Source organism: Equus caballus, chromosome 25, assembly GCF_041296265.1.
Source record: "Equus caballus isolate H_3958 breed thoroughbred chromosome 25, TB-T2T, whole genome shotgun sequence".
NCBI lineage: Eukaryota > Metazoa > Chordata > Mammalia > Perissodactyla > Equidae > Equus > Equus caballus.
In genome coordinates, this window is record NC_091708.1 from 19,689,184 (window position 1) to 19,715,777 (window position 26,594).

Below are 26,594 nucleotides of genomic sequence, written 5' to 3' on the forward strand. Positions count from 1 at the left end.
CAGGTCACAAGAGGCAAATTTTTTTAAGTGAGCATTCATGTCATATTGTCACATCATCATTTTTGGATACATTTTACTGAAGCATAAGTAAGGTAGGGCTAGATCTTTAAAAGTATATCATCTGTTGTTCCATGAAGTTAAGCAGCGTGGAAAGACTGTTTATTCTTGCTTCCAGTGGTACTCATTTACCAGCACTTAAGAAAGATCAACACACAGTTCGCTTACACTCTTATTGTTTCTTGAGGAAAGAAACAAAGATAGTGTTTTGTTTCGGGCCATACAAAGTTGCTTTGCTGAGATTAGGAACCTTGCAATTTGGTGTGCAACCATATAATCTCCCACTGATTCGATCAGAATACAGTGCAAACCAAGAATGAAAACATAACTTGTATCATTCCAGTCAAAAATGTTGTGTTAGAGCTATGATCGATAGCCCCACAAATAATTCTGAAAATGTGAGATTTGTGTTAGCGATGGCTAAACTTTAAATTAATGCACACGTGAGTGTGTATTCATGCATGGGCACGCCTATGGGCTCTCTTAGGATCCAAACAATCCACACCTAGGGCACGTTCACAGAGCCTTGTTTACACTCTCCCATTGATTAGATGTAGCCCCGGATCTCAGAAGCTACAGTGGAACCATCCTGTAACAAACCAGGTTTATGTCACAGTTCACACACAGCTATGTTCCTTCACTAGTAAAAGCTGCAGTCAGTGTAAGCCTGATATAACTAATTACCTCTTTTGTGGACACAAATAATCTCATAATAATAACATAAAAAACAAAGGAAAATAGCCCAGAATCCTGTGACCCTAACATATCAGAGGGTTTTCATGTTTGTATTTTTTCTGTTCTTATTCTTATGTATATATATCTTTTATACAGAGATGCAATCTTCACATTAGATACAAAGGTTTTTCCCCCTTGTACTATTACGTCCTAAGTGTTTCCATACATTAGTATTTATGGTTATTGTTTTAAATAGCTGCACATTATGCTGTATGTTGATGTTTCAGAGGACTAATTTATATGAGACTTATTAAGCTTGTGCCCCAAATACCTTTTTGAATCTAAGGTTCTGTATGCTGTTCTGCTAGAGGAAACAGTCTATTAACGGTGGCACATTTCAAGCAAAAGCGTGTATGCTTTTTATTTGTAAATCGCTTATTTGTTTTCAGTTCAATGAAGTGTATGTTTGTAAGTTTTGTCATCTGCCCCTTGACTGATAGATGTATAGGCTGAGGAGTTCAAGTGTTTGGTTTTGCTTTTGGTAGTTTTGTATGTGTGTACGTGTGTGTATATGTGTGTGTTTCTTTTCAGAGGGGAGGGTAACGTCTTCTGTTGGAATATGCACTCCACCCTCTGTGATAAGGTTGTGGTAAGATTTGCGTCACTCCCCATGACAGTCATCTTCATAGCATTAAGCTCACAGCTCTTAGCTCCCATACGACGTATGGAGGGTGGAGTGTATTGCAGTCATATTCACCTTTCATTTGTGTGTTTGATGTGGCATTTATATTAAGTAGGAGTAATTTTTTTTCTGATTTTTTTTTTCTTGTGTCACCAGTGCACCTATTCCATTCTTCCATCGCTGTGCTCCTGTGAACATTTCCTGCTATGCCAAGTTTGCAGAGGCCCTGATCACCTTTGTCAGTGACAATAGTGTCTTACACAGGCTGATTAGTGGAGTAATGACCAGCAAAGAAATTATATTGGGACTTTGCTTGTTATCACTAGGTAATTGTTTTTCTCATTATTAGCTATTGCATAGTACTGCAGTAGAAGACTGTTGTGTCTTTTAACCAAAATATGAATACACTTGGGGATGCTTACAAAATGTTTAACTTCCCATAGCCAAATAATTGTTTCAGATTATATATAGTTAAAAATCTATACGTATTTTTTAAAAAAAACATACATATATATATATATCTGAAACTCATTTCCCTTCTTTTTCTCTCATTGGAGAAAACTGGTGTTTTCCCAAACTTTGGTTACTAAGTCTCTAATAACCTTTAATGTGATAGCAGGAGCCTTCTTTTAATGAATCAACACCCCTTCGTTTTTAGTTATGAATCCAAAAGGCTTATTTGCTTATAACAAGAGGCCACATATTCTCTTATATATATTCATCAAAGAACATAGATTTCTGATAGATTAATTTTGAAATATGTGATTTTTTTTCATTGCTACAGTTCATAGTATGACTGTACTGCTGGAAAAATTAGGAAATCTCCACTTGTTAGCCATTGAGTTTTCTGATCAATAAGTAGATAATATAATCAAATAAAAGTGTTGTTTTTGAGATGTAAATTCCCTGTATTATCCTAGGACTATATGTAGCCATATCAGAATATATAGACCTTTTTAGCTGGGTAGGAACCGAACAATTACTTCATTACATAAGTAAAATCAGTATTTATGCCTGTTAACAACAATTATAGTCACTGAGAAGACTAGCTGTGTTTCCGTCGTGTCATTAGAGAGTGTTTTCTTTGTGCTTAGGTCGTACTTGACTCAACTGAAATAACGCTGTCCATGTGAAAAGCTATTTCTGTGATATTTGAAATGCTCCCATCTGTTTTTGGTTCTTGTACATTTATTGCAAAAGTGAGTAGTTTAGTAATGTTACCTAGTGACAGATCCCAGCCATTTATTTGGCTTTGCTAATGGCCCAAAGAAACTTGACTGTTAGTCTAGTTTTATATAAAAATTATTTGGCTTTTGAAATAGTTGAATACTTTAACCAAGAAAGAAAATCCAAACCTTAAAAATAGTGATAATAATGTTGTTAAGCCATTGGAATTCCATTTTTTATTACAGTGGTTCTCTGTTGAGGCTTAAGATCTTTGTTCTTTTGTCTATGAAATGGGCCTTTAGATAATTAAAGATGAGCAAATTATAATTTCAGAAATGAATTTCCCCATGCAAGGGTTAAACCCTCCCAGTTTCTTTTTTGAGATTTTTCTCTCAAGATTTTAGCACGTTGGAGTTCAGCCTGGGATGGGTAGAAGAGTTGGCTAAATAAGTCAAACTAAGCTTTGCGCCTTTTTGAAGAGCTTCTCAGTCAGGACCCCTGACCTCAGTTGAGTAATGAGGCCACAGGAACTTTGGCCTCAGTAGCCTGCGGGAAATCATTCTATAGGGTCATGTTATCTCTTGGAGTTTAGAGGAAAAACAATCATAAAAAGATAAAATACCATCTAGTTTGTTGACCAACCATCAGAGAACTTGGTCTTGAAATGCATAGATTTACTCAAGGAAGTGTGGCAGCTGATTTAACTGATCTCTGTCTATGTGTGGTAATTTTTCTGGTCACCAACATGACATGTCATTCTCTACACTCTGTGTGTGTCAGGTATGTTTGTATGTGAGTTCTGGTGTCTTCCCGTACTGAATCCACAGCAGTCCTGTCCTGTTTTTGAGTCACCATGTGCATTTGCATGTATTCTTTTCTGTCATTTGTTTATAAACCCACAGTTAGGTGCCTTTGGTTTCAAGTGATGCTATTCAAGTGGCACAAGACCCAAAGTCCAAGTGCAAAAGCAGCCAGTTTCCTTTCTTACCTAAATTGGGGTCAAAAACTTGTCAATAGCAACAAATTATTTCCCTAGGAGAAAACGATTGAAAGAGTTTCTCTTTATATTGGCCAGTGTTTTCAAATAATATTCTATGTGTTCTCTATTTATCTTCCCTGCAGTTCTGTCCATGATTTTGATGGTGATAATCAGGTATATATCAAGAGTCCTTGTGTGGATCGTAACAATTCTGGTCATCCTGGGTTCACTTGGTAAGCTGCTTATGGCCTTTGTTTTTTAGTAATTAGGATTGAGCGTTAAAATTTGCTGTTTAACAATCCCTCAATTCAGAACTACTTTAGTTTAAATAATGTTCCTCTTATAAGGCCTGTGAATTCAATTATAAACTGTAAAAGGACTGGTAAGTGGATTATGCTGAGGTTAGTCCACTGTGAGATCACTAATTCAAATAAAATGGCGAGGTCGTTGGCATCTGGAACAAAAGCAAGTGAGGTACTTTTTTAAAGGGGCTAACATTTTTCTGTCTGTATCCGTTTTGGAGGAAGAGCCCGAGAGAAAAGAAAGCGATTGAGGCTCTGTTCTGCTTCTTGCTCTTTAATTTTCACTGGATTCTTCCCATGTTCCCTGCCTGGCAAGTGAAGGGAGCCTTTCCTCATCAACTCTTGAGTCTCTAAGATTGTCTTTGCCTTATATGTGAATATTGAATTTGTTGCATATAAAATTCTTGAGGTAGAATATGTTCCCTTGTGTCTGTACTTTTTTTCAGAGAAGAACTTGGAGACGAGCCTAAATTTTGTTTCTTGGCCCATAACCTATCTCACTGACCTAGATGTTTATATAATTTTTTAACTTATCCTTATAATGTAAAATTTTTGTCTAGTTGTGAATCTTAACTAAGTTTGCCTGTGGTCTCTCTGGGGGAGATCTTTTTCAACTTGAAAAGTTTTCCTTATTTCTGTATTTGATTATTATTTCTCTTCCAATGGTTTTCTTCTTAAGGTCATTATTCATGCTCCTGATATCATCTTCTAAATTATCACTTTAATCCTTGTGCCATTTTGTTTACATTCAGGAAGTTCTCTTCAATTTTATCTTCCATGTCACTGATTCAGTTTTCTTCACTTCGAGTTCTGTACTTGACTACCTAATTTTGTTATTCCAATTTCATCTTATTTGCAGTTGTTCCTTCTCTCAGCCATCTTTCTTTTCATTTCATCTTGTCTCCTTTGTATATAATTCTGTGTTTAGATGGTGTCTTAGTTTGGGCTGCTGTAACAAAGTGCCATAGACTGGATGCCTTATAAACAGCAAACATTTATTCCTCACAGTTCTGGAGGCTGGGAAGTTTAAGCTCAAGGCACCAGCCAATCTGGTGTCTGGTGAGGACCAGCTTCCTGTTTCTGGCCATCTTGTTGCTGTGTCCTCACGTGGCAGAAGTGGCGAGGAGCTCTCTCAGGTCTCTTTTATGAGGGCACTAACCCCATTCATGAGGACCAAACTCCTATGACCTAATTATCTCCCAAAGGCCCCACCTCCAAGTACCGTCACACTGGGGATTAGGATTTCAGTATATATCTATGACTTTTAGGGGGACACAAACATTTAATTCATAACAGATGGATGGTTTTTACCATAAAGCTGCTTATAATAAAAATTGACTTGAATCCCAGCTCTGCCACTTACTAGGTGTGTGATATTTGGCATGCTACTTAACTTTCCTAAATTTCAATTTTATCGTTTGTAAAGTGAAGCTAGTAATACCCACTTAATAATGTTGTGGTGATTAAATTTGGTCACATCTGTTGCACAGTTCCTGGCAGAAATTTAAATGTTGAATAAATGATGTCTTCACTGTTGTGAACAGTGTCCTTCTTGCTGTCATCATTATTTTCTCATTCTATTTTCCTTGGACTTCAGCCTTTCTCTCCTAACTTTTTATTCCTGTTTGTAGAGAATGCATTTTATTGCATTTTTTGAGGATATATTAAACAGTTTTCTAAACAATTTTCTTGTACCGTCAAGATTTCAAAATGGACGAGTTTCCCTTTCTCGCAGATAGTTTTCGTAGACTCGTGGTTGTTTTGGTTTGTTTACTCATCTTCAATAGAAGAAAAATTCACGCTCAGCGTTTGCCAACAGTAGGATTGGAATTTCCCTTTGACACCACTCACTCTTGAGCGCAGATGGAGGGCAGGTTGATTTGCATAGATCTCAGCCCAGTTTCTTATCTCCCAGGTATTTATTTCATCCACCTATGCATATACGTCTCTACTCTGAATCTTCTGTTTCTTTACCATGACCTATAAGGCCTTACAGTAGGATCTGGTCCCCAGCTCCCCATCTGCCCACATCTCTTACCACTTTCCCCCTTGCTCATTGCTGTAGCCACAGTGGCCTCCTCCTTTCTCTCCTATCAGGTATGGTGGTCCCATCTCAGCATCTTAGACCTTCCTATTACCTCTTGCCTAGAAAACTCTTTTCTTGGATGGTTCCATAGATTGCCTTCTCCCTGTCTTTGATTCTTTTGCTCAAATCTCATCTCACCAATGAGGGTTTGCTAACCTATCTCCGCAGTTTAGTTCTCAGAATCTCTGAACCAGTAATGAAGGTAAAAACTCCCATCACTAGTGCTCACCACTGTCAAGCTATCAAAGATTTCCTACCTTTGGTGGGAAGTCCTCTTTTGATCTTCATTTATTCATTGTACAAATATTTTATCAACTGCATGGCACTGGGGTTATGGTGATGAGTACAAGAGAGAACAGCTGTGCCTTCCTCAGCTGCATTGCTGGTGTTGATGACCCTTACTGGCTTCCTACAGGGTCACCAGCTTAAACAGGCATTGAGGCTCTCTTTGTGACCTGTTCCTCCCAGGGGTATGGCTGTATGGCTGGCTGTCTCTCCGTCTCAGAGTCAATAATAAATACAGTTGAAGGAAGTTCATCTGATACACTGAATGATTTGTAAGTGCCTAATATGGAAGATGATAGTGGAGTCATTGGAGCTCCCCTTATGCAGGCAAAAAGTTATAGGCACACACCTCCCAGCCAAATGGATTGTCGCTGCATTAGTCCCACGATGATGTGTAGGAAGGGTCCAAAAAATTGAGGATTTATGTTACACATTTTCTTGTGCTCATTATGGCAGAAACAATTCTTTTTTGTCTCCAGGTGGCACAGGTGTACTGTGGTGGCTGTATGCAAAGCAAAGAAGGTCTCCCAAAGAAGCAGTTCTCCCTGAACAGCTTCAGATAGCTGAAGACAATCTTCGGGCTCTCCTCATCTATGCCGTTTCAGCCACAGTGTTCACAGTGAGTGTAGACTGAGGTGTATCTTTCAGTTCCTGTTTTCACTTACAGGAGATCATTAATGAAGCAGGAACTCACCTGTAGCTGTTGCATGCCCAACCCTGATCTCCATTAGACAGGATCTCTGTCCCACAGTGCAGGACACAAAAAAAGTCTGCAGAACGCTCCCCTAATTGATGAGTGCTGTTCGATGCAACGTTTTGTTCTGCACTGCCTGCTTTTTGAGAGAGGATTTTCACCTGGAATATTTACATTATCATTTGCTAGGAAGATCATATTTCTTATTGTCATAAGATAATGTAATTATTTTTTTTTAAACAGTTCTCTTTGCTACAGAAAAGTATGTTGAGAAATAGGCCACCGCATGTCACTCCATTTACTTGTTCACTAATTATTTTCCCGTTTTTTTCCTTTTAAACTTTTAACAACAATATTTCAAAAATATAGGTGAGCGTCGCTGCCAGGCCACTATACCGTAAAATTACTAGTTAACATGTGGTTCCTCTACACTCATATCTTTGGTTTATCACCTTCTCCTCTCTGAAAAAAAATCTCAGTGCCCTTCTCGGAGTAGTCGCAAGCTTTTTATTAAGCATTAGAAACAAAAAATAAAGCCACCGTAAAACCATTGGTGTGAAAAGATATTTGTTATTGATGTACAAATGTTCATTAGTCATCTTTTAAGTACAATTTTCTGTGCCAGATGCCAGGGCGGGGTGAGCGAGGACAGAGGGTGAATCTGGCATGGACCCTGCTCTTTGGGAGCTCTTTGGTCCAGTAAGGGAGATGAGGTACAAAGACTTCCTGTACTTTCGTAGTCATGGTATATGGTCTTCTCCTCTGTTTTCAGAGTGACAAGCATATATCTATTCAAATAAATTAAGAGTCTCATCCTGACTGACAAACAACATGTTTTGATGCATAATGAGTGGAGAAAGGGAAGGCAGAAGAATTTTGGGGTTGAATAAATTGAGAAATCCTTTTATGTTTAGCTTTAAAGGACATTTTCAATATACAGTTGAAAATGATAAGTGTTGTAAGAGAGATACAGACTGACAAAGTATTATTGGGATTCAGAGAATGCACTTCCTCATTTTGGAATGAAGGGTTATGTTAAAAATTTCCACCATTGTTTCGTTTCTGTTTTCACTGCTTGAAACAGTAACTGGAGCCGTTCCCTCCGTTCTCTCCATACAGGTTATCTTGTTCCTGATAATGTTGGTCATGCGCAAACGTGTTGCTCTCACCATCGCCTTGTTCCATGTGGCTGGCAAGGTCTTCATTCACTTGCCACTGCTAGTCTTCCAACCCTTTTGGACTTTCTTTGCTCTTGTCCTATTTTGGGTGTACTGGATCATGACACTTCTTTTTCTTGGTACTACTGGTAAGAAGACATGTTGCTTCTTTCTCTTAGTGATGAATCTGATTTGCATTAAAATATTTTAAAACATCAGAGAGCTATAATCTTAAGACATTTATTGACTAAGCTCTCATAACTAACAGTAGTTATGGCTCTTCAATAACTCGTTCCCTATTCATGATTTTTAGACCATCCTAGCAAAGTGGGTCTCAACCAGGTACGGCCTGAACTTGCATCCAATTTTGAGATGGTCATGGATTTGAAGTAAATTCCTGTACTGACTTAGACATTTGGATTTATTCTAAAATGAACTAATGAGTACAGTGCTCCTCTGGAGTTTCCTCAAACCCCAGTTACAGCCCAACAGCTTGCTTCCTTGGGATTTTCTAGTTTGGAAATGACCTGAGCCTAGGTAGAGCTCCTAGTGATGGTACAGTTCACAGTTAGACTCTCAGAATTGCTAGTAGCCATACTTAATGTCAAGGCTTATGCCTAAATGGAATTAATTGTGAGGAGTGGTGTAAGGATTATAAGCTTGTATGTAACTTCTCTGGCCATTCAGGACACATTCACCAATTGAATGTAATATTAATTTTCTGTACTTTGCTAATAATTCAGATCTTTATTTATTGGACAAGTAATAGCCCTGAAAAGAAAAAGTGTGAAAATTCATGCCTAAACCAAATAATTGATAATGTAATGGTAACTGCAATCAAATAATTAAACCAGATTAAACCAAATAATTGATAATGTAAGAACTCTATTCAAATAGGGCAACTTTCAAAAGCTATATATGATGCCTTTGGGGAAAACAAAATGCTTAATTGTACAATGTTTGGCTTCACAACTTTTCAAGTGATAATTATTTTTGTGCCTTAATGAAATAGCATTGTGATCATAAAGCTTGTGGTTTGGGGAAATTAATCTCTCACATTTAATAGCCATTCTTTCTTGGTTTATACTTTATGTGCTTCTTCTTTGCTCCCTTGATATTTTCCTAGGCAGCGCTGTTCAGAATGACCAAGGCTTCGTGGAGTTCAGAGTTTCTGGGCCACTGCAGTACATGTGGTGGTACCATGTGGTGGGCCTGATTTGGATCAGCGAATTTATTCTAGCGTGTCAGCAGATGACTGTGGCGGGAGCTGTGGTAACATACTACTTTACTAGGTGAGGATTTATACCGGTCAGAAAACTTAAGATCATCTAAGTGATTGCGTATGAAGGAAATGGAACTGAGGCTGGTAAGAGTTTCATTTCTTTAAAAAGTAATTGGAAGTAAATATGACAAAACGTTACAGTGGACGATTCTGGGAGGTAGGAAAATGAGAAGTTGTTATTTTATACTTGTTTGTAACTTTCTCAAAAAATCAATCAGAACAGCAGGTCATGCCATGACTTAAATTACCTTTAGCAGAAGACTAAATCTTGTAGTGGTATCTTATGTAGTTTTGCATTATATAAAAGTCCATCAAAGGATAACAAACCTTTTAAATTTGTTTGTATGAGAACAGGTGCTGTGACTCGCTTTCCTGACTTCAGAGCTGATATAAACTGTAGGCCTTATGGTTTTCTCTTATAATGAGGTGCCAGATCGACACTGAACATCTTTTTAAGTTCCATTTTCTGATTGTGCAATTAACTCCATAAGTATTTCCTAATAAGAGCTTTCAAAGCACGGTTTTATTTGACTTGAAGTATTAGAGCATAGAACCCCATGAAACTACCATAGAGAAAGAAAACGCTGATTTTATATCGTACATCTGTTGTATATACTTTGCCATTTTGTCATAAAGCTAGAATAAGAAAAATAAACTAAGATTTCAATACGTTGGATTCTAAACCATTCCTGTGTTTCCATCCAGGTCTAGCCTTTGTTTTAATTGTCTTTTTGGTTATTTTTAAAACAGGGATAAAAGGAATTTGCCATTTACACCTATTTTGGCATCAGTGAATCGCCTTATTCGTTACCACCTTGGTACTGTGGCCAAAGGATCTTTCATTATCACTTTAGTGAAAATTCCACGAATGATCCTTATGTACATTCACAGTCAGCTCAAAGGAAAGGTAAGGAGAAAATGCTTCTCTGGACTTTCGTGGGCACGTTCCAGACCTCAGTTCTCCATGTAGTAAAGCTCCCAACAATGTTAAGTCCACAGTTATGAACGTTTTCTTCAGAATCTTTGCAAAGTGGAATCCTGTCCTCCCCCTTATCTCCAACTCTTGTGCTCCATATGCTCTGGCAAAATCCATCTAGTCGCTGGTTTCCCAAAGTGTCCTGTGCTTCTCTTCCTCTGTGTTGACTCACCTTCCTCCTTGGAACCTCTTCCCTGTCCTTGACTGTGGAAATAACACACATTTCAACATAGCTTAACTGAAGTGCCACCACTTCCTAGAAACCTTCCCTGGTTCCTCCCGTCTCCCAAATGATGTCGTCTCTCTCTGTTCTCCACTCTCACAGCACTGGTATCTGTATCATGTTCTGATTCTACCTCGTTTAATGTTTAGCTTTTTTTTCTTGCTGATCTTATATACCTAACTGTATCTTATATGCAGTAGGTACTAAGTAAATGTTGAATTGATTAAAAATAATGCAGCCATTACATTTTGAAGGAAAAAAGGGTAGGTGTGGAGGCTTTGAAACATAAGTTGTGATTTTTAAAATTTTAATTTATTTGTCTAACATTTGGAATATTCTATATGATGGTTTGATTCTTTGGTTTTTAATTCTTTCAATTTTTCGCCCTTTCCAGGAAAATGCTTGTGCTCGATGTGTGCTGAAATCTTGCATTTGTTGCCTTTGGTGTCTTGAAAAGTGCCTAAATTATTTAAATCAGGTAAAATGTTTTAAAAATAAATCTAGCATTCACTTTCAAAGATACATTCACTGTTTCCTCTTCCAAGTTAAAATAATTGAGCTTAACTGAAAGATGTTACGTTTTTCTTACGGTGTTGTACATTGTGTATATCTGTTTCAGTCATGTTTTTAAAAGTAACATATGTTCTTACCAAGGTTCATTGTTAATTAATTGTAATACATGGATAAAATGTCATTAGAGTTCGTCTTTCAGGAAAGACATTTATCTCTTAATTCATCTTTGATTTTCTCTAAGAATCTGTCTACTCTAGCCACAGTTCTTTAATTCTTTTATAGTGAAAAGCGCTTGTGACACTTACTCCTTTTTGCAGCTGTCTACTATTGTTAAAAACTAGTGTGCTCTCTATGCTGATCCTTTTTTTTGTTTTGGCCAAACTGCCGAAGAGTATGGTACTGGCCTGGGAAATGTTATCAAAGGAAGTGCCATGTCTAAGGTCAAATGGAGAAATTGATATTTATGGGATAACGGTTCTTAGGGGTTGGGTTGGGTCTCTGTCTTTCTGTATCTGAGCATGTAGGACTCCCTATGAAGCACTCTATTTTTTCTTCTTCTTTTTTTTTTTTTTACTACTTTTCTCCATTCCCTAAAAATCAATTCTAATGTACTGATGCCCTCATCTAATAGACCAGAGATAAAAATTGACTTTCTGACCATTTACCTCTAAGTGTTTGAAGAGCAGCATTGCACTTTCCATTCACTTGGGGATAGTCAAAGGATGACAGTCTTGTGGCCATGGTGTTGCGCGTGCCTGGAGTTTGCTTTATTTTAGTTCTATGGTTAATATGAAAAAGTAGGTATGACATTTCATTAGCAAAATACATTCTTGTAGATCATAATACTCTATGGATGTAAAGTGTTTGGAGGTCATTATTAAAATAATTAGTAAGAGCCATAGCAATCTGAAAAATTACGTTCTTTAAAATTTGGTTTGGGACCAAATTATCCTTATCAAAAAGTTGATGGATGCACTAAAGATTATCATCATGACATTTTGTACCCATCACTAAAGAGGTTATCTTCAGAGAGATATACTAAACCCAGCTCTCTATTCTCAGTTCCTACCACCTTCCCATGGGCACCTTTTGCTCTCAGTTTCCTTAATGTACCCGGAATGACTTCCTTCCAACGCTTGACTGACTCCTACTGATCCTTAATGATTCCGCCTGAGCATCAACTCCAAGAAGCCTTGCCTCGTTACCCTAGCCCCTCCACTGACCTTTTACACCACTGTGAGGACACTAAGAACACTATATGAAAATGGTCTATTTACTTCTTTATCTCCACCTTTAGACTTTCAGCTCCTTTAAGACAGGGATCTTATCTTATTTTTGTCTCTCCACAAACCATCACAGTGCCTGGTCCACTGTAAGTGGTCTCTAAATGTTTTCTGAATCAGTTATTAATCAGTGAATATTTGGATTAAAAAAGACTAATAGGGTGATATAAAACGAAAAAAGAGTCTCAAAAGGGAGATGTGCAGTTATACTGAAGGAATAAAACAAATCATGTGATGTCAAGATGGTCGGTAACCAGGGAAAAAATCCGAAGTTTTCGGCTCCTCCCAAGCTAAACATTAGTCCACGACTTAGCACAGATGGTTCTGAGATGTATATGCAAACTGCACGTTGGTCTTTCTTGTACAGGTCTTTGCCATTTTGGATCTTCACTAGGTAGGCGTATGTTTGAAGATTCAAGGGAAGCATTCAAATAGTAATAAATCAAATATGTGAGCGAAGGTTTAGAGTGATTCTGAACTAATACTTAGGAGTTCTCTTTGGGAGCATGAAGTGCTGCGATGTGGGGACTCATGGCCAGCGGTGCTTTGTGTCATCATGCTGCAGACATCAGAAAACTTCCTGCCATGACGGGTTAAGCATAAGAATCGGTTGCCAGTGGAATTCTTTTAACCCTTGTTCCTGTGGAATGTGTCAGAGCTGGGTGGGCACCCATCTGTTTGAAGTCTTTCAGTGGTGGGGATCATGACAGCACTGTATAGATGAGCTCCAGAGACTTTTCTAAAATTCAAAAACAACAGTAGCCTATAGGGTATGATGTGCCTGAAGGCCACCCTTGTCGGTGCTGTCACACATTCAGTGGTTCTGAGCTTCGTGCTCTGCTGGAGATCAAGCCATAGCTGGCGCCAGGACAACAGAGTCGGCTCACACCTTTCATTTCATCTCTGTTGCTCATTGCTTTCTGAAAATAAAGTTCCTTTTTTCCACACACATAGGATTGAGCCCACGCTTTTACAGCCTTGTTGGAGAAGGTGCAATGGATAATTGGGGGATGTACAGTGGAGAGAGCCAGATGTTGAAGATGTGTTTCAATCCCAACAGTGTAACTGTTTGGCAAGTCAGTGACACCTCCGAGTCGCAGTTTCCTTCTTCAGAAAGTGGAGAGAAATATTCCTCTCCTCATAGGCTTTAGGTCGGGATGAAATATAGTGCAGATAAATCAGCTCTTTCAGCGCCTGACTCTTGGTAGGGACCTAGTAAGTGTTGTTGTTGCTCTCCCCCCCTCGCCCCTATTTTATTGTTTTATAAAGAACTCCCAATGTTTTACTTTCAGATAAGAGAGCTATGGCAAAGATAATCCACAAGGTAGTTCTAAAGATATAACTATTTCCTCTAAAAATAAGTGTAATATAAAATACTGAAGAGTTTGGAAAACCAAGACAAGAAGAAAACATCACCCATAATCTCACCATGCTAACATAACAGTTACTTTCCTTAAAATACTTATTATTAGCTTGGAGAAAAAGTTTGTAATATTTTACTTCAATGTAGTAAAGTCTGATAGTCTATAGGGCTCATCTGTAAAATGGGGATCATGATAGTGTTGTGGTGCCCGTTACCGTGAGGATGAAGAGAGTGTCTGCAGTGCTCTGAGCATGTGCGTAGACACAGCAAGTCCTCAGTGCGTGGCGACTCTTAACCTATAGTATCGTCCACGGTTTCTTACATTTTTTAAGGCGCAGTGGTGTTTATTTTCCTCTTGTCAGGTCTTTCAAACTTATCTTCTATCGTTTCTTAGCTGGCTTTTATGCTTACAAAGTTTTTCCTCACCTCAAGATCCAATAATTCTACAGTCCGTTAGAGGTTTACTTTTTGTTAAATACTTAACTCTTTTGTTTGTCTGGCATTTAATCAGTTGTCCCAGGACCAGTTAGTGAGTAGTGTGTTCTTCCTTGTGCTGTGAAATGTAATTTAATCATGTACTAATTCTTATATTTCATGCTTCAGTCTGTCTCAGGACTTTCTCTGCTGTCCCATTGATCTGCCTGTTTTTATACCAGTACTGCAAGATTTCGTTATTATAGCTTCATTATATATCTCAAATATCTTATGAGACAAATCCTTCTCATTCTTAGTTTTCAAAGATTTCTTTCTGATCACCTGTTTATTCTCTGAAATTACGTTTAGAGTATTCAATGGAGTATAGCGAAATAATAATGCTAATTATAAAGCCAACTAACATTTATCGAGCACTTACCATGGGCCAGCCAGGCATGGTGGCTCCCACTTTACATGCAAATCTCTCATTTAGAGTTCTGTTATGTCTAGTACTCTTTGCAAATGGTTAGTAATGAGTTAATGTCCCTTTGCATCATTTTTTTTCTCCTGTCCTTTCTTTTGCTGTCACTTCTAAGATCAGCATGCAACCTGAAGTGAAAGTCTTTGAGTAGGGTTAGACAGCGCAACCCCTGCGCTCTGTTCCATCACTCCTGTAAAGGAGTGCAGCAGGCAGGGTCCAAGGCCACAGAGAGGGGCAGAGACTGGGACTGGAGATCTCACATTCTATCCGAAGAGGCAGTCACTGCTTAGCTCTAGTACGTTGTTGCCGTGTGAGAATTTAGAGGTGGTTTCTAACTCTTCCAGTTTGCCAAGAGAAGCCAGAATTCTGGATGTTTGCATTTTATCTCCTGCTGTTAAAATGTTGACAGCTAATAAAAAAAAAAAACAACTCTGGGTCAGCCAGAGCAAATAGGTCTTGGGGCCACACAATGTCAGTTGTCCATGGGCCACCAGTTTGTTGTCACTACTCGAGAGAATTTAGAGGATAATAGTAGAAAAGAGTGTTGATAGGGAGGTAGAGTAAGCCAGAGTCATTTTGCAGCACAATATGAAATTCCATAACCAAAACCAGGTTCCAAGGCCAAATGGCATGGAAAGTACAGCTGGCTTCAAAAAAGAGCTTTAGATTTTTAAAATAAGCCATTAACTATTTATTGCATAGGTGCTAGAATTTTGTAAATAGAGTGAACTGTGAACTGCTCTTTGTTTCTGCAGGTGCTTATCTTAATGTGACATGAAGGTGATTGTACATCTAATCTAACAGATAGAATTCACTTTAAGTAGAGAGATTGTTACAACTAGAATCTGTTTCTTTTGGTCATTAGATTACTCAGACCTTGGGGTTTTTTGTTTTTGTTAGTGCCGTGGAGTGGATTCTGACTCCTAGCAACCCTGTGTAATGCTCTGCTGCTATTCATAGGGTTTTCATGGCCAGTTTTTTCAGAAGTGGGTGGCCATGTCCTTCCTAGTCCGTCTTAGTCTGAAAGCTCTGCTGAAACCTGTCCACCATGGGTGACCCTGCTGGTGTTTGAAATCCCGGTGGCATAGTTTTCAGCATCATAGCAACAGGCAGCTGCCAACAGACAGGCGGTGTGGTTCCCTGACGGGGAAACAAACCAAGGCCGTGGCAATGAGAGCTCCAGATCTTAACCACTAGACCACCAGAGCTGGCTAGGCCTTGGTTTACTTTGACACTATTTGGAAATAGTATGTTTGATACTGGAGGGTATCTGCTCTGCAGCTGATAAGCTCTTATTATTATAAAGCTTTTCTCTACATAGTAAGGGTGGGAGTCGTAGAGAATATTTTTTGAGCACTTACTACCTGGTACTATACTAAACACTTTATATAATTATCAGTGTCTTTCCACAACTCTGAGGAAGGTTCATTTCCTCTGTTTGTATAGATGAGAAAATTGAGACTGGCATCTTTGGGCAGATCACATGACCTAGAGGTGGAGGAAGGTTTCAAATCTAAGTCTGCCTCGCTCTTGCCATGACATCACACTGCCTCTCGTATAAATATGTACATGCTTGTGCGCAACATAGAGAAAGCTAAAGTATAGTTTATTGTAGAGAATATGCAAACATCTCAAATTTTTATGTATCATAGTGTAAACTAAGACAAGTGATGGTTTTAAAGATAATCTATTTAATCTAAGATTTGCAACGTATTTTTAATTCTTATACCCCTTAAAAACGTCTAAGAATTTAGAACCAAATTGAATGAAATGTATAGTATAGGTTGTATTTTGTGGTTCCTCCATCCCCTACTCAAAATAAGAAAGATAATTTAATTGCCTTTTCCCTTAGTTAATTTATAATGATCCACACATAGAGTTGCACATACCTATTCCCCTTTCCTACCATTGCTGTCTAGTTTGCACCTATTGAGTTATTATGTAAAGATTTTAAACTTTAAGAGAATTTCTGGGTCCTCAAATGAAGAAAGGAAGGAAGGTGTGAAAATGTGACAGCTGTGCAGGCCTGGGTTACCTGCGTGGTGACCCTCTGCCCTAACATATTTTCTTCCACATGACCACTTTTTCATTATATCGTATCAGACAAGAAGTTACCAGTGAGCAGTTGAGCTAATAATAGGCATCCTTTTAAAAGATTCCTGGATAGTGATCATCTTTTATCTTGCTTTTGGGAGTTGAATAGTCTGAAGCCTGTGTCCTGCCAGAGCGGATGCTGAGCACGGGCTAAATGGTAATCATCAATGCCTCCCTGTGGGCAGGTTAGCTCAAGATCAGGAAGGCTGCCTGAGAAGGAGGTAGGTGGGCTCAACAAATCTCAACTAAGTGATCTACAGAAAGTTCAGAGGACAGTAATAGGGAAAACCATAAATGACTCAATTTCTTGAGAACTTTAGCGTGAATCCTTTTAGACTAGGAGGTATAGAAGCAGAGGAAAAATTTGCTGACCTGCTGTGATCTGTAGCACATTTTTCTTCCTTAAGAGGTCATCTTGGCCTTTGTGTATCACGTGCAGCTCATCTTCCTGCCTTGGGAATGGGAGAAAGAGCTTATAAAATTATCCACTTACTTTTTTTCAGTTAGGTTGAATACAAAGGAGTTGCATAGATCTGTAGGAATATTGCCAAGAAGCCTAAATTTCTATGAGCATATCCAACCCTGGAACTGAGGAATGGAGAAAAGAAATCATTGCTGCCTCCTTCCACATCTACAAATAAATAGGCTTCTGCTCTAAAATAGATGGGCAGGGCAGGTTGGGGAGAGAAGAAAGAAGCGGCAGAGGAGGAATCATAAGAATTCTCAAACTGAAGCTTCTGAAAATTAATGAGGACAAACAAAAAAAGCTTTTATAGTTTAGTTTGGAAGTGTTGGGCCCTCTCTTGGAGTCAGCTGGTCTGAAGATAACACAGGAGAGTGATTGGAGTTGTGTGGGTCCTCTTGCATCTGTCTCTTTCAGGGAAAGTCATGTTCAAACTGGAAAGTGTAGACTGGCATAGGAAAGAGTGTTATTGGTCCTCATTGAGGGGGTGAGATTTAAGACAGTACCTAGTTGATGTAAATGGGTTATCCAATAGCCTTGATTCTAGACATTAAAATGGTTTTTTAACTTAAGGAAGCATCTCATAGTCAATATACATAGTTAATATGGTAGGATATTTTCCCCTGAAAACTTGTTATTAAATAACTGTTTCCTTAGTCTCTCAATCATGTCTTAGAATACGGGAAATGAGGTACTTCTCTTCGGGGAGGTTGTCTCTCAGATCACTATAGACATTTATCAATTGTTGGACTGAAGAATTATAGGGAAAGATCCTAAAAGACTGGAAGTTGAGGAGAAAGATACTAAAAGACTAGAAATGAGCAAATGTGGTTTATATTTCAAGAAGGGGTAAGAAGATGGATTCCATAGACTATACACAAGGTTGATATTAATTCTGGGCAATACTCTAGAACAGGGGCAGCAAAGTTTTCCTGCAAAGGCCCGGATAGTAAATATTTTTGGCTTTGTAGGCCACACAGTCTGTGTCACAGTTGCTCAGTTCTGCCATTGTAGTATGAAAACAGCCATAAACAATATGTAAACAAATGAAGAAGCCTGTGTTCCAGTACAACTTTATTGACAAAAGTAGGCAGCAGGCCAGATTTGGTCCGCGGGTGGTAGTTTGACTACCTCTGCTCCAGAATAAATTGCTAAATGGGTCTTTTTGTGAGGATGTTGGGAACTGGTGAGAACTGGAAACTAGTCCGGGTTCTTCGAGAATCGATCAGGCTTGGGAAGTTCTTCTCCACTGTTTTTCAACAGACTTACTATTACACAAGACCAGGAGTATAGTTTATGTTGATGTCTTTGAGGCATTTAAGTTTCAAAAGAAGCTTTGGAGAAGATGAAGAAATGTGGACCACTGCAGTTAGGTGGTTAACTGTTTGGTGCCTGCTGTCTTTAACTGATAAGAAGCAGTGGCAAATGACAATACAAGAGAACAAGCAGCAAATGAATGCTTCCAGAACAACCTAATAGTGTGAGTTGTTTAAAATATTGTATACATTAACTTTTGAGATAAAAAGACCTGCAAACATAATGTAGTAATCTATTCTGATAATAAATTACCCTAATTCGCATGACAGAATTTCATATATTAAAGCATACTATGTTTCTCAAAGGGCACCATAATTTCCTACTGCTCCATTACTGAAAAAAGTTAATAGGCCACAAGTAGTGACCTACTCAGTACAGTACTCTTTCCTTGGCCCTCAAATGTTCTGCATTTTTAATCAACGAATTTAATCATATAATGGCAAATTAAATTTTTGATGACTCAAACCTCATCTTCATACCAAGGTTCCTCATCAGTAACTAACAAGCATACAGTTGGAACATTCATAAATTAACGACTGTCTCTCCCAAGCTCAGTGTTTAAAACTTAATAGATAACACAATGTAAAGTAAGTTCTTTGTGTCGAGCAGTGTTCCAGCATCTTCAACATTTTGGACTCACCAGTAGTTTTTTAGGTCAGCACTAAACCACAAATCCCTCAGGACCATAAGTTTTAGTCACAAAGCTCAAATGCTTTCCCTTCCTAAGACTCAGATGTATTTGAGGTTATAGTACTTATTCACATTTCCCAGAAAATGCCAATGCTATTCTAGAATGTACTGTAAAACAGAAGGGAAAAAAATCACTCTGTGACTAGTGGGTCAAAGAGGACACGGGGCAGCAGAAGCAGCTATAATTGAATCAAAGTGTGTCAGCTGGAACTCAGTACTACAAAGACAGAAAGCCAGCTCAGTCTGGCCTAAAAAAGAGAAAGAGTGAGAAAGGGGGAGGGAGGGAGAGGGGAGAGATTGTTAGCAATTTATTAGCTTCTATAACTGAAAAGTCCAGAAATCTGGCTAGTTCCTAATCATGCAAACGTTGTCACTAAGTGCACGTCCCTGGTTTCTCTCTGTTCTGACCTCCGTGAGGTTAGCCTCACCCTCAGTTTCACGCTGTGACCTCCAGCAGCTACAGGTTCTTCCCATTGTGTTGACAAAATAGCCAAGGCAGTTCCATACCCTCATACCTCACTGTCCAGGAACAAGAGAGAGAGGCTCTGTGAGGAACGCCTCTGGAAGAGAAAAGAAAGTTCTATTTCCCCAGAAGCCCGAAGGGAACATCTTTTATTTTCATTGGTTGTGATTAGTTTATGTGCCGATCCCTGAACCAATCATGTGGCCAGGTGGTAGAACATGCTGATTGGGTTATGTCCGTCAGGGCCCCGGAGCTAGCGGTAGTGTCAGTCCCACTCAGACTCTATGAGAATGGAGAAGGACTGGTTTCTCAAAGGAGATTTGGGGTCCTCCTCCTAGGAAGGGGTTTGAAATGTTGGGCAACAAACTGCTGTCTATAACAAGAACCATGAGAAGTGACAGCAGAGAAGAAGGCACCAAGGAGGAGGTGGTAAGTTCCAGTAGAACAGCAGAGCAATCTGATGCCTTTACCCATTTGTGTAACTTTTAAAGCATCACTGGAATGATAATCCTGCATCACTGATACCCAGAGATGCTCCCGAGACATCTAGGAAAGCTTAAATTATGTTTGATTTACCAGAACAGGGAAGAAGTTAATGGAGGTTGCAAAGATTTGTGTGAGTTTTAATAAATGGTATTGTTTTTAAAGAACCAAAACTAAGCCAGCTAAAAAGCTCTCTACCATTGTAGGTTTTGTTGTTGGGATCATGTTGGTTTATAACATTGTGTAATTTCAGGTGTACATTATTTTATATCAGTTTCCATATAGACTGCATCGTGCTCACCACCAATAGATTTTTGGTTTTTTCTTAAAGATTGGCACCTGAGCTAACAACTTGCCAATCTTCTTTTTTTTTTTTCCTGCTTTTTCTCCCCAAATCCCCCCAGTATATGGTTGTATATATTTTTTAGGTAGGGGTCCTTCTGGTTGTGCTACGTGGGACACTGCCTCAATATGGCCTGATGAGTGGTGCCAAGTCTACGCCCAGGATCCGAACCAGCAAAACCCTGGGTTGCTGAAGCGAAATGTAGGAACTTAACCACTCAGCCACGGGGCTTGCCCCTAGATTTTTTTTTTTAATGTTTCCTATTTCCTTCTGCTTAATCTTAATCTGTACCTCACCCCAAAGCCATGGGATTGACTGTGAGATGCTTTTATAAGCTATACTTTAACTATGTTTGGTTTATGTCTTAATAAAGATTGTGTTTATTGGTAAAAATATTGTTTTTGCTTTTGTCCAGAATGCATACACAGCCACAGCTATCAACAGCACCAACTTCTGCACCTCAGCGAAGGATGCCTTTGTCATTCTCGTGGAGAATGCTTTGCGAGTGGCTGCCATCAACACAGTCGGGGATTTCATGTTATTCCTAGGCAAGGTAAGACCGAGTATATTATCTGAGGCATACAGTAAATTTTTGCATATATACATATATATTTGCTCTTTAATTTCAAAAATATGTAGCCTACCAAAAAACTAAGAGTAAGATAAAATGAAGCAAGTACCTGCAAAGCCCTTAATATTCATCAGGCACTATTCTAAGTATTTTACATATATTGTGCTCATTTAATCCTCACGACAGATTTGTAAAGGAAGTTCTATTATTAGCCTCATTTTACAGATGGGGAAACTGAGGTACAGAGCAGTTAAGTAATACACCCATGTTTCTCCTTACATGTTTTCAACTGTAAAGAATTAAGAAACAGTCTGTGTAGTGGTTAGGGATACTGCATCTGGAGCCTGAATGCCTGGATGTAAACCCAGCTGTGTCACTTACTAGCTGTGTGACCTGAGGCAGGATCCATAACCACTCTGTGCCTCAGCTTGCTCATCTGTAAAGTTGAGATAATAGTAGTGCCCGACCCCTAGGGCTGTGAGGATTAGACCGGTTAAGATATGTAGGGTATCTAAGACATTGTTGGATACATTCTAAGCTCTTGATGAACATTAGCTGTCGGTCTTGTTACTGTATATAAACCCCTTTAAAATAGAGCTGTTAGGGAATAAGACTAAACTGTCCTTAAAAGTGTCTGAGAAGAGGTCATCTATTCTATACTATTAAAATCTGTGAAATGATAAATAACATTATAATTGGATTTCATTGTATCTGTATTTCAAACCATAAAATATTCAGAAAATTTGAAAAATTGAGTTAAGAAAAGACCCCGTCACTATAACCTAATAACTATCATTTTTATATATTCCCTCCCTGTGTTTTTTATATTTCTGTGCTATGACAGTCATAGCATACATTCCTGTTTCTTCTGCCCTTTTTACTTCACATTATATCACACGCATTTTTCATATTGCTTTGATAATCTTCATAATTACTCATTACGATGATGGTCAATGTTCCATCAAATACTATTCTTGAATATCCTCTTACTACTGAACGCTTAGGTTACCCCAGCCACTGTGCTTTTAAAATTTTTGAAAAGGAAAAAATTGATTAGAGAGGCATCGATAGCACAGTGTGCTTTTAAGTTCTTAGGCAATTGTCATGTAAGAAGAATTATAAAACTCTGAGGATAGTTATTTTGAAAATTTGTAGTGAAATGTATGTTATGACTGTTGGCTTTGTTTTTGTCATATTTTTACAATAAGAGGAAATTTTTTCTGGTGAAGATTGCATGAGTTAATCCCTGTTGAGGCCTGAGTACAGCATCTGACAATATTATTAACTATTATTTATATGCTATGCAGCTAATTCAGGAAGGCTTCAAATTTTTTGTTTATTTTATAATTTATCCCTACTGCTAAGAAAGATATGAAGCAACTTAAAATAAAAACATATATACACAGAGCAATTAAAAGGGCAATAAGAAGCCACGTGGAGGAATAAGGGAGAAAATTATGCTAACTGGCAACATTTGATCATTTGGGTGATTTTAGTGAACTCTGCCTGAGACACTTGCTGGGCACCAGGTACTGAGGAAGTGCTTTGTGTGGAATTTGTATTTGGTCCTCCCCCGTAGGGTGAGCTGCTACCATTGTCTTCATTTTATAGCGGAGGAAGCCAAAGTTTAAAGAGCTGAGTAGGTTGCCCAAATTTAGAGAGCAAGAATGTGGCAGAGCTGGAGTTCAAACTCAGTCTGTCTGACTTCTAAGTTTTCAATTACTAAGTACTATAATTTCTTCAACGGACATTAAATTTGCCCTTGGATCTAAAAAAGTCTGTTGATTCAATAATTCTGATGATGGTAAGCCACTGTTAGAAATAATTTTAAATACAGAAAAATACAACATTATTTATAATAGTGACTAATTGTAAACAATCTGCTGCCTAGCTATAGAGAAATGGTTGGAAATAATAGTCAACAGACTGTTATTCACCTATTAAATGATGTTTTTTAAGAGTTTGTAATAAGATAATGCATATAATATAAGTGAAAAGGTTGAGTAAAACTCCTAGACTGTCCCAGTACTGTTTAAAAATGTGCCTAAAAAAAGAATGAAAATTAATACCTCGAAGTGTTAGTAATGATTATCTTTAGATATTGAAAATATGAGTGATGCCAAATGCCTACTTTTCCTTTACCATAATAAGATAAAGTTCTCTATATTAAATATGCTTTCCTTTTATGATGGAAAAATATATAGATGATAAAATACAAGGTTTTGAAATTGACTTTGAGTTTTTCAGCAGCCTAGTGACCTGTCCGTCAAAATTTTTTCTTTAGGTTTAACCTCACCTTTTATCCATTCAACAAATATTTATAGAGTGCCTACAAGTCATGTGCTAGGGGCACTTCTGGGTGCTGGTTATCTACCAGTCAATAAAGAGAATTTAAAATCCAGTAGAAAAGGCAGTTTTGTGTCCCTCTTTTCACTTAGTATTATTTTATGATCATTTCCTATTTTATTAAAAATGTTTTAAACATAGTTGTACACTTGCTGTATCATTTACTTAACCAAGCCCCAAGGTTGTTTTTACACTTAAACTGTTCTCAAGTTTTTACTAATTTAGGTATGCTACAGGCAAATCTTTGTATATAAATCCTCGTCCATTTCTGCACCTATTTCCTGAGGCCAGAATCCTAGAAGTGGAATTAGTGAATCAGAGTACATAACAGGGTTCTTGATAGACATTGCCAAATTGCCTTCCAGAAAGATGTAACTTTGAATAATATAATTATGTATTTTTTTAAAAATGACTTTTAATACCATGAAAGATAAACATTTTTTTAATCAAGAAATCCAAAAAGGAGAAAAATAAGAGGAAAAAAGTCTTCTGGATTTCCAACATACTAAGATAAATGATTTAGTTTTATTTTTTAAAAAATATAGTTCTGATCACAGAATACACAATTAAATCTTTTCTTGAAAAGAGTTTCTTTCATTACTAAGCGGCTGCTAGTGTGCAGAAATAGTTTCTGATCAGATAGTTCAACTAGATAGATCGTAATAAACATTATAAAAGACAGTGTTGGGAATGAACTATCGATACACACAACAATTTGGATGAACTTGGGGGGAATTATGCTATGTGAACAATGCCAATCCCAGAAGATTAAATACTGTATGATTCCATTTATATAACGTTCTTGAAATGACATTATGGAAATGAAGAACAGATTTGTGGTCTCTCAGTTACAGATGGTGTTTGCGGGATGTAGGAGTAGCTATAAAATGTTAAAGTGAAGGATCCTTGTGATGATGGAAATGTTCTGTATCTTGACTGTATCCATATCATTGTCCTGGTTGTGATATTGTACTATTGTTTTACACGATGTTACCATTGGAAGGAACAGGGTAAAAGGTACATGGAATCATTCTGTGTTATTTCTTACACCTGCATGGAAATTCTCAGTTGTCTCAAAATTTATAACTTTGTTTAAAAAACTCTGAGTAAAAAAACGCAAAAGATACTGTGAGGGATTTCATTTCTATTGAGCCCCAGTGGTTTTATGGAATGGTAAGTTAGATTGGGAAAGGACCTTAGCTCCTCTAGTTTAGTGGCTTGTGACCTGTGGTCACTGGCCTGTAGGTTCCTCAAAGGTAAGAATAGAGATTTTCAAGCTATTTAAACATTTTTAAGTCTAGCAGATATTGCATATTTGCCCCAATAAAACGATAGAAAAAAAAATACAAAGTCTCAAGTTTCTTTGCTTCTGTGTGAGATTATTTGACCTCTATTTGATTACTTTTTCTGACACTAATTATATATTCTATTTGACAGTTTATTTGGCTTTGATTAATAAAAGAAAAAAATGCTATTTTATTAGTAAGCAAAATCTTTGAAAACATGGATTCCATGGGAAAAGAGCATCATAAATGCAAGATTTATGGTGGAAAAGAAAGAAAGAAACTAAGATTGCCAGGCACGGTGTTAAATGCTTTCTGAATGCTTATTTTAACAATCATGGGATGTATGCACTATTATGTGTCTTGTAAAGATGGAAAAACATGCTCAAAAAGGTTAAATAAACTTGCTGAGAGTCACAAAACTAAAAAGTATTAACTCTGTGATTCGCATCTACAGCTCTCACTCCAAAACTAGCATCCTTTCCTTCCTGCCTCTCACATCCTACCCTGTGTAGGAATCTCTTCTACTGTATCACCAATAATTTGTCCTCTAGAACAAGAGTCTCCATCATGCATCCTATTAGAAACAAAATAATAGAGCACACTTCCCCAATATATTTGCATTTATTTCTTAATGATATAAATACAGCTTTTACTAATATATGCATTATAAAGCATAGTATAAAATGAAATGTAAATATATGAGAAATATAAATAGAGGTCCCAGATGATCCTCTTGAATAAATACCCCCTCGAGTATGTATGCCCTCCCATGGACATCACTGATAGGGACCAGCACTTCTTGTAGGCTGTGCACTTTATCAGAATCTTTAAGATGAATGTTGCTGGGCTTCATCTAAGATCCAACCAGTCAGACTCTGGGGGTAGGGCCCAGGAATCTGCATTGTTCACAAACTCCCCAAGTGATACTAGCCCCTCTGTAGGTTGAGAACTGATAATGTGTCGTCTGCTTGAATAAATGCATGACACCCTTTCATTATTTTGGGAGTGATTATTACATTTCTTTGACTTTTTTGGCTAAACATCTCTAATTCTTGAAGTTGTTTCTCATGTGGTGATATCCATCCTCCTACTTCAACACCTTTTGTCTCCACATCTAGTTTGAGCCACACCTTAGACGTATAATTGACTTTAGCATTTCAAATATGGTTTAACTTTTAGTGGCATAGTGAGAGCATAAAGAACCTCAGTCCTTCCATTGGGCAGGTATAAAAAAACTTGAAGACGAGGTTAAGAAATAACTCACTCCAAAATTAAAACCAAAAGAGTGAGAGAAAATGGATGTAATTAGCTACCTGTGGAAATAATCCCAGAAAATAAGTCACTCTAAGAGAAGATTTGTAAGTATTTGCCACTAAATGGTGGAGGGTGTTGCAAATCTTGGGCAGACCCAGATTTGCTCCCTAAGATCATCTGAGAGACGGATCGATTTATAGCTCAACCAATATATCATCTACCCATCACTCCTGGTGAAGATAATGGTGAAGGAGAGATGCTTTAGTGTTGATAAATAGTAGGGAAAAGACCAAAGAAGAATTCTCAGCCCAGCTGTCCTCAGCGCTGGACCAGGACAGGCTGCCGTGGTTCTAGAGGACTCTTTCTTTTCCTTTGTTATTTACAACTTGATGCTAGGCCAAGTAATGGGCTGGGCACGAGTGTGTCTAGGATTCAGTATGACCTGTTACTACTTTGTGTCAGTACCCAAGTATTTGCTGAGTTGCTACCTGGAAAGGGCCCTGGAGTTGGCATCCTAAGACCATTGTTTGAGTGGTATCTGCTCTTCTACTCTGTGACCTTGGGCAGGTTGGCTAGCATCTCTGGGCGCATTTCCCAATCTATGAAATGAGGATGATAATGTTTGTCATAAACTATTCATAGGGTTATTGAAAAGCTGAAATAAA

The 26,594-nt window shown here is 38.0% G+C and overlaps 1 protein-coding gene across 3 annotated transcripts in view; it reads left to right on the forward strand.

The window, feature by feature from the left end:
- The window catches only part of SLC44A1 (solute carrier family 44 member 1), a 179,488-nt gene that overhangs the window by 102,684 nt on the left and 50,210 nt on the right, over positions 1 to 26,594 (forward strand). For all 3 annotated transcript variants that reach the window (XM_023629816.2, XM_023629815.2, XM_023629817.2), the window contains exons 6-13: positions 1,571 to 1,740; positions 3,704 to 3,793; positions 6,713 to 6,852; positions 8,047 to 8,233; positions 9,211 to 9,376; positions 10,117 to 10,273; positions 10,960 to 11,043; positions 20,888 to 21,025. In XM_023629816.2, coding sequence (XP_023485584.1) covers positions 1,571 to 1,740; positions 3,704 to 3,793; positions 6,713 to 6,852; positions 8,047 to 8,233; positions 9,211 to 9,376; positions 10,117 to 10,273; positions 10,960 to 11,043; positions 20,888 to 21,025 — 1,132 coding nt within the window. The remainder of the gene's footprint in view (positions 1 to 1,570; positions 1,741 to 3,703; positions 3,794 to 6,712; positions 6,853 to 8,046; positions 8,234 to 9,210; positions 9,377 to 10,116; positions 10,274 to 10,959; positions 11,044 to 20,887; positions 21,026 to 26,594) is intronic.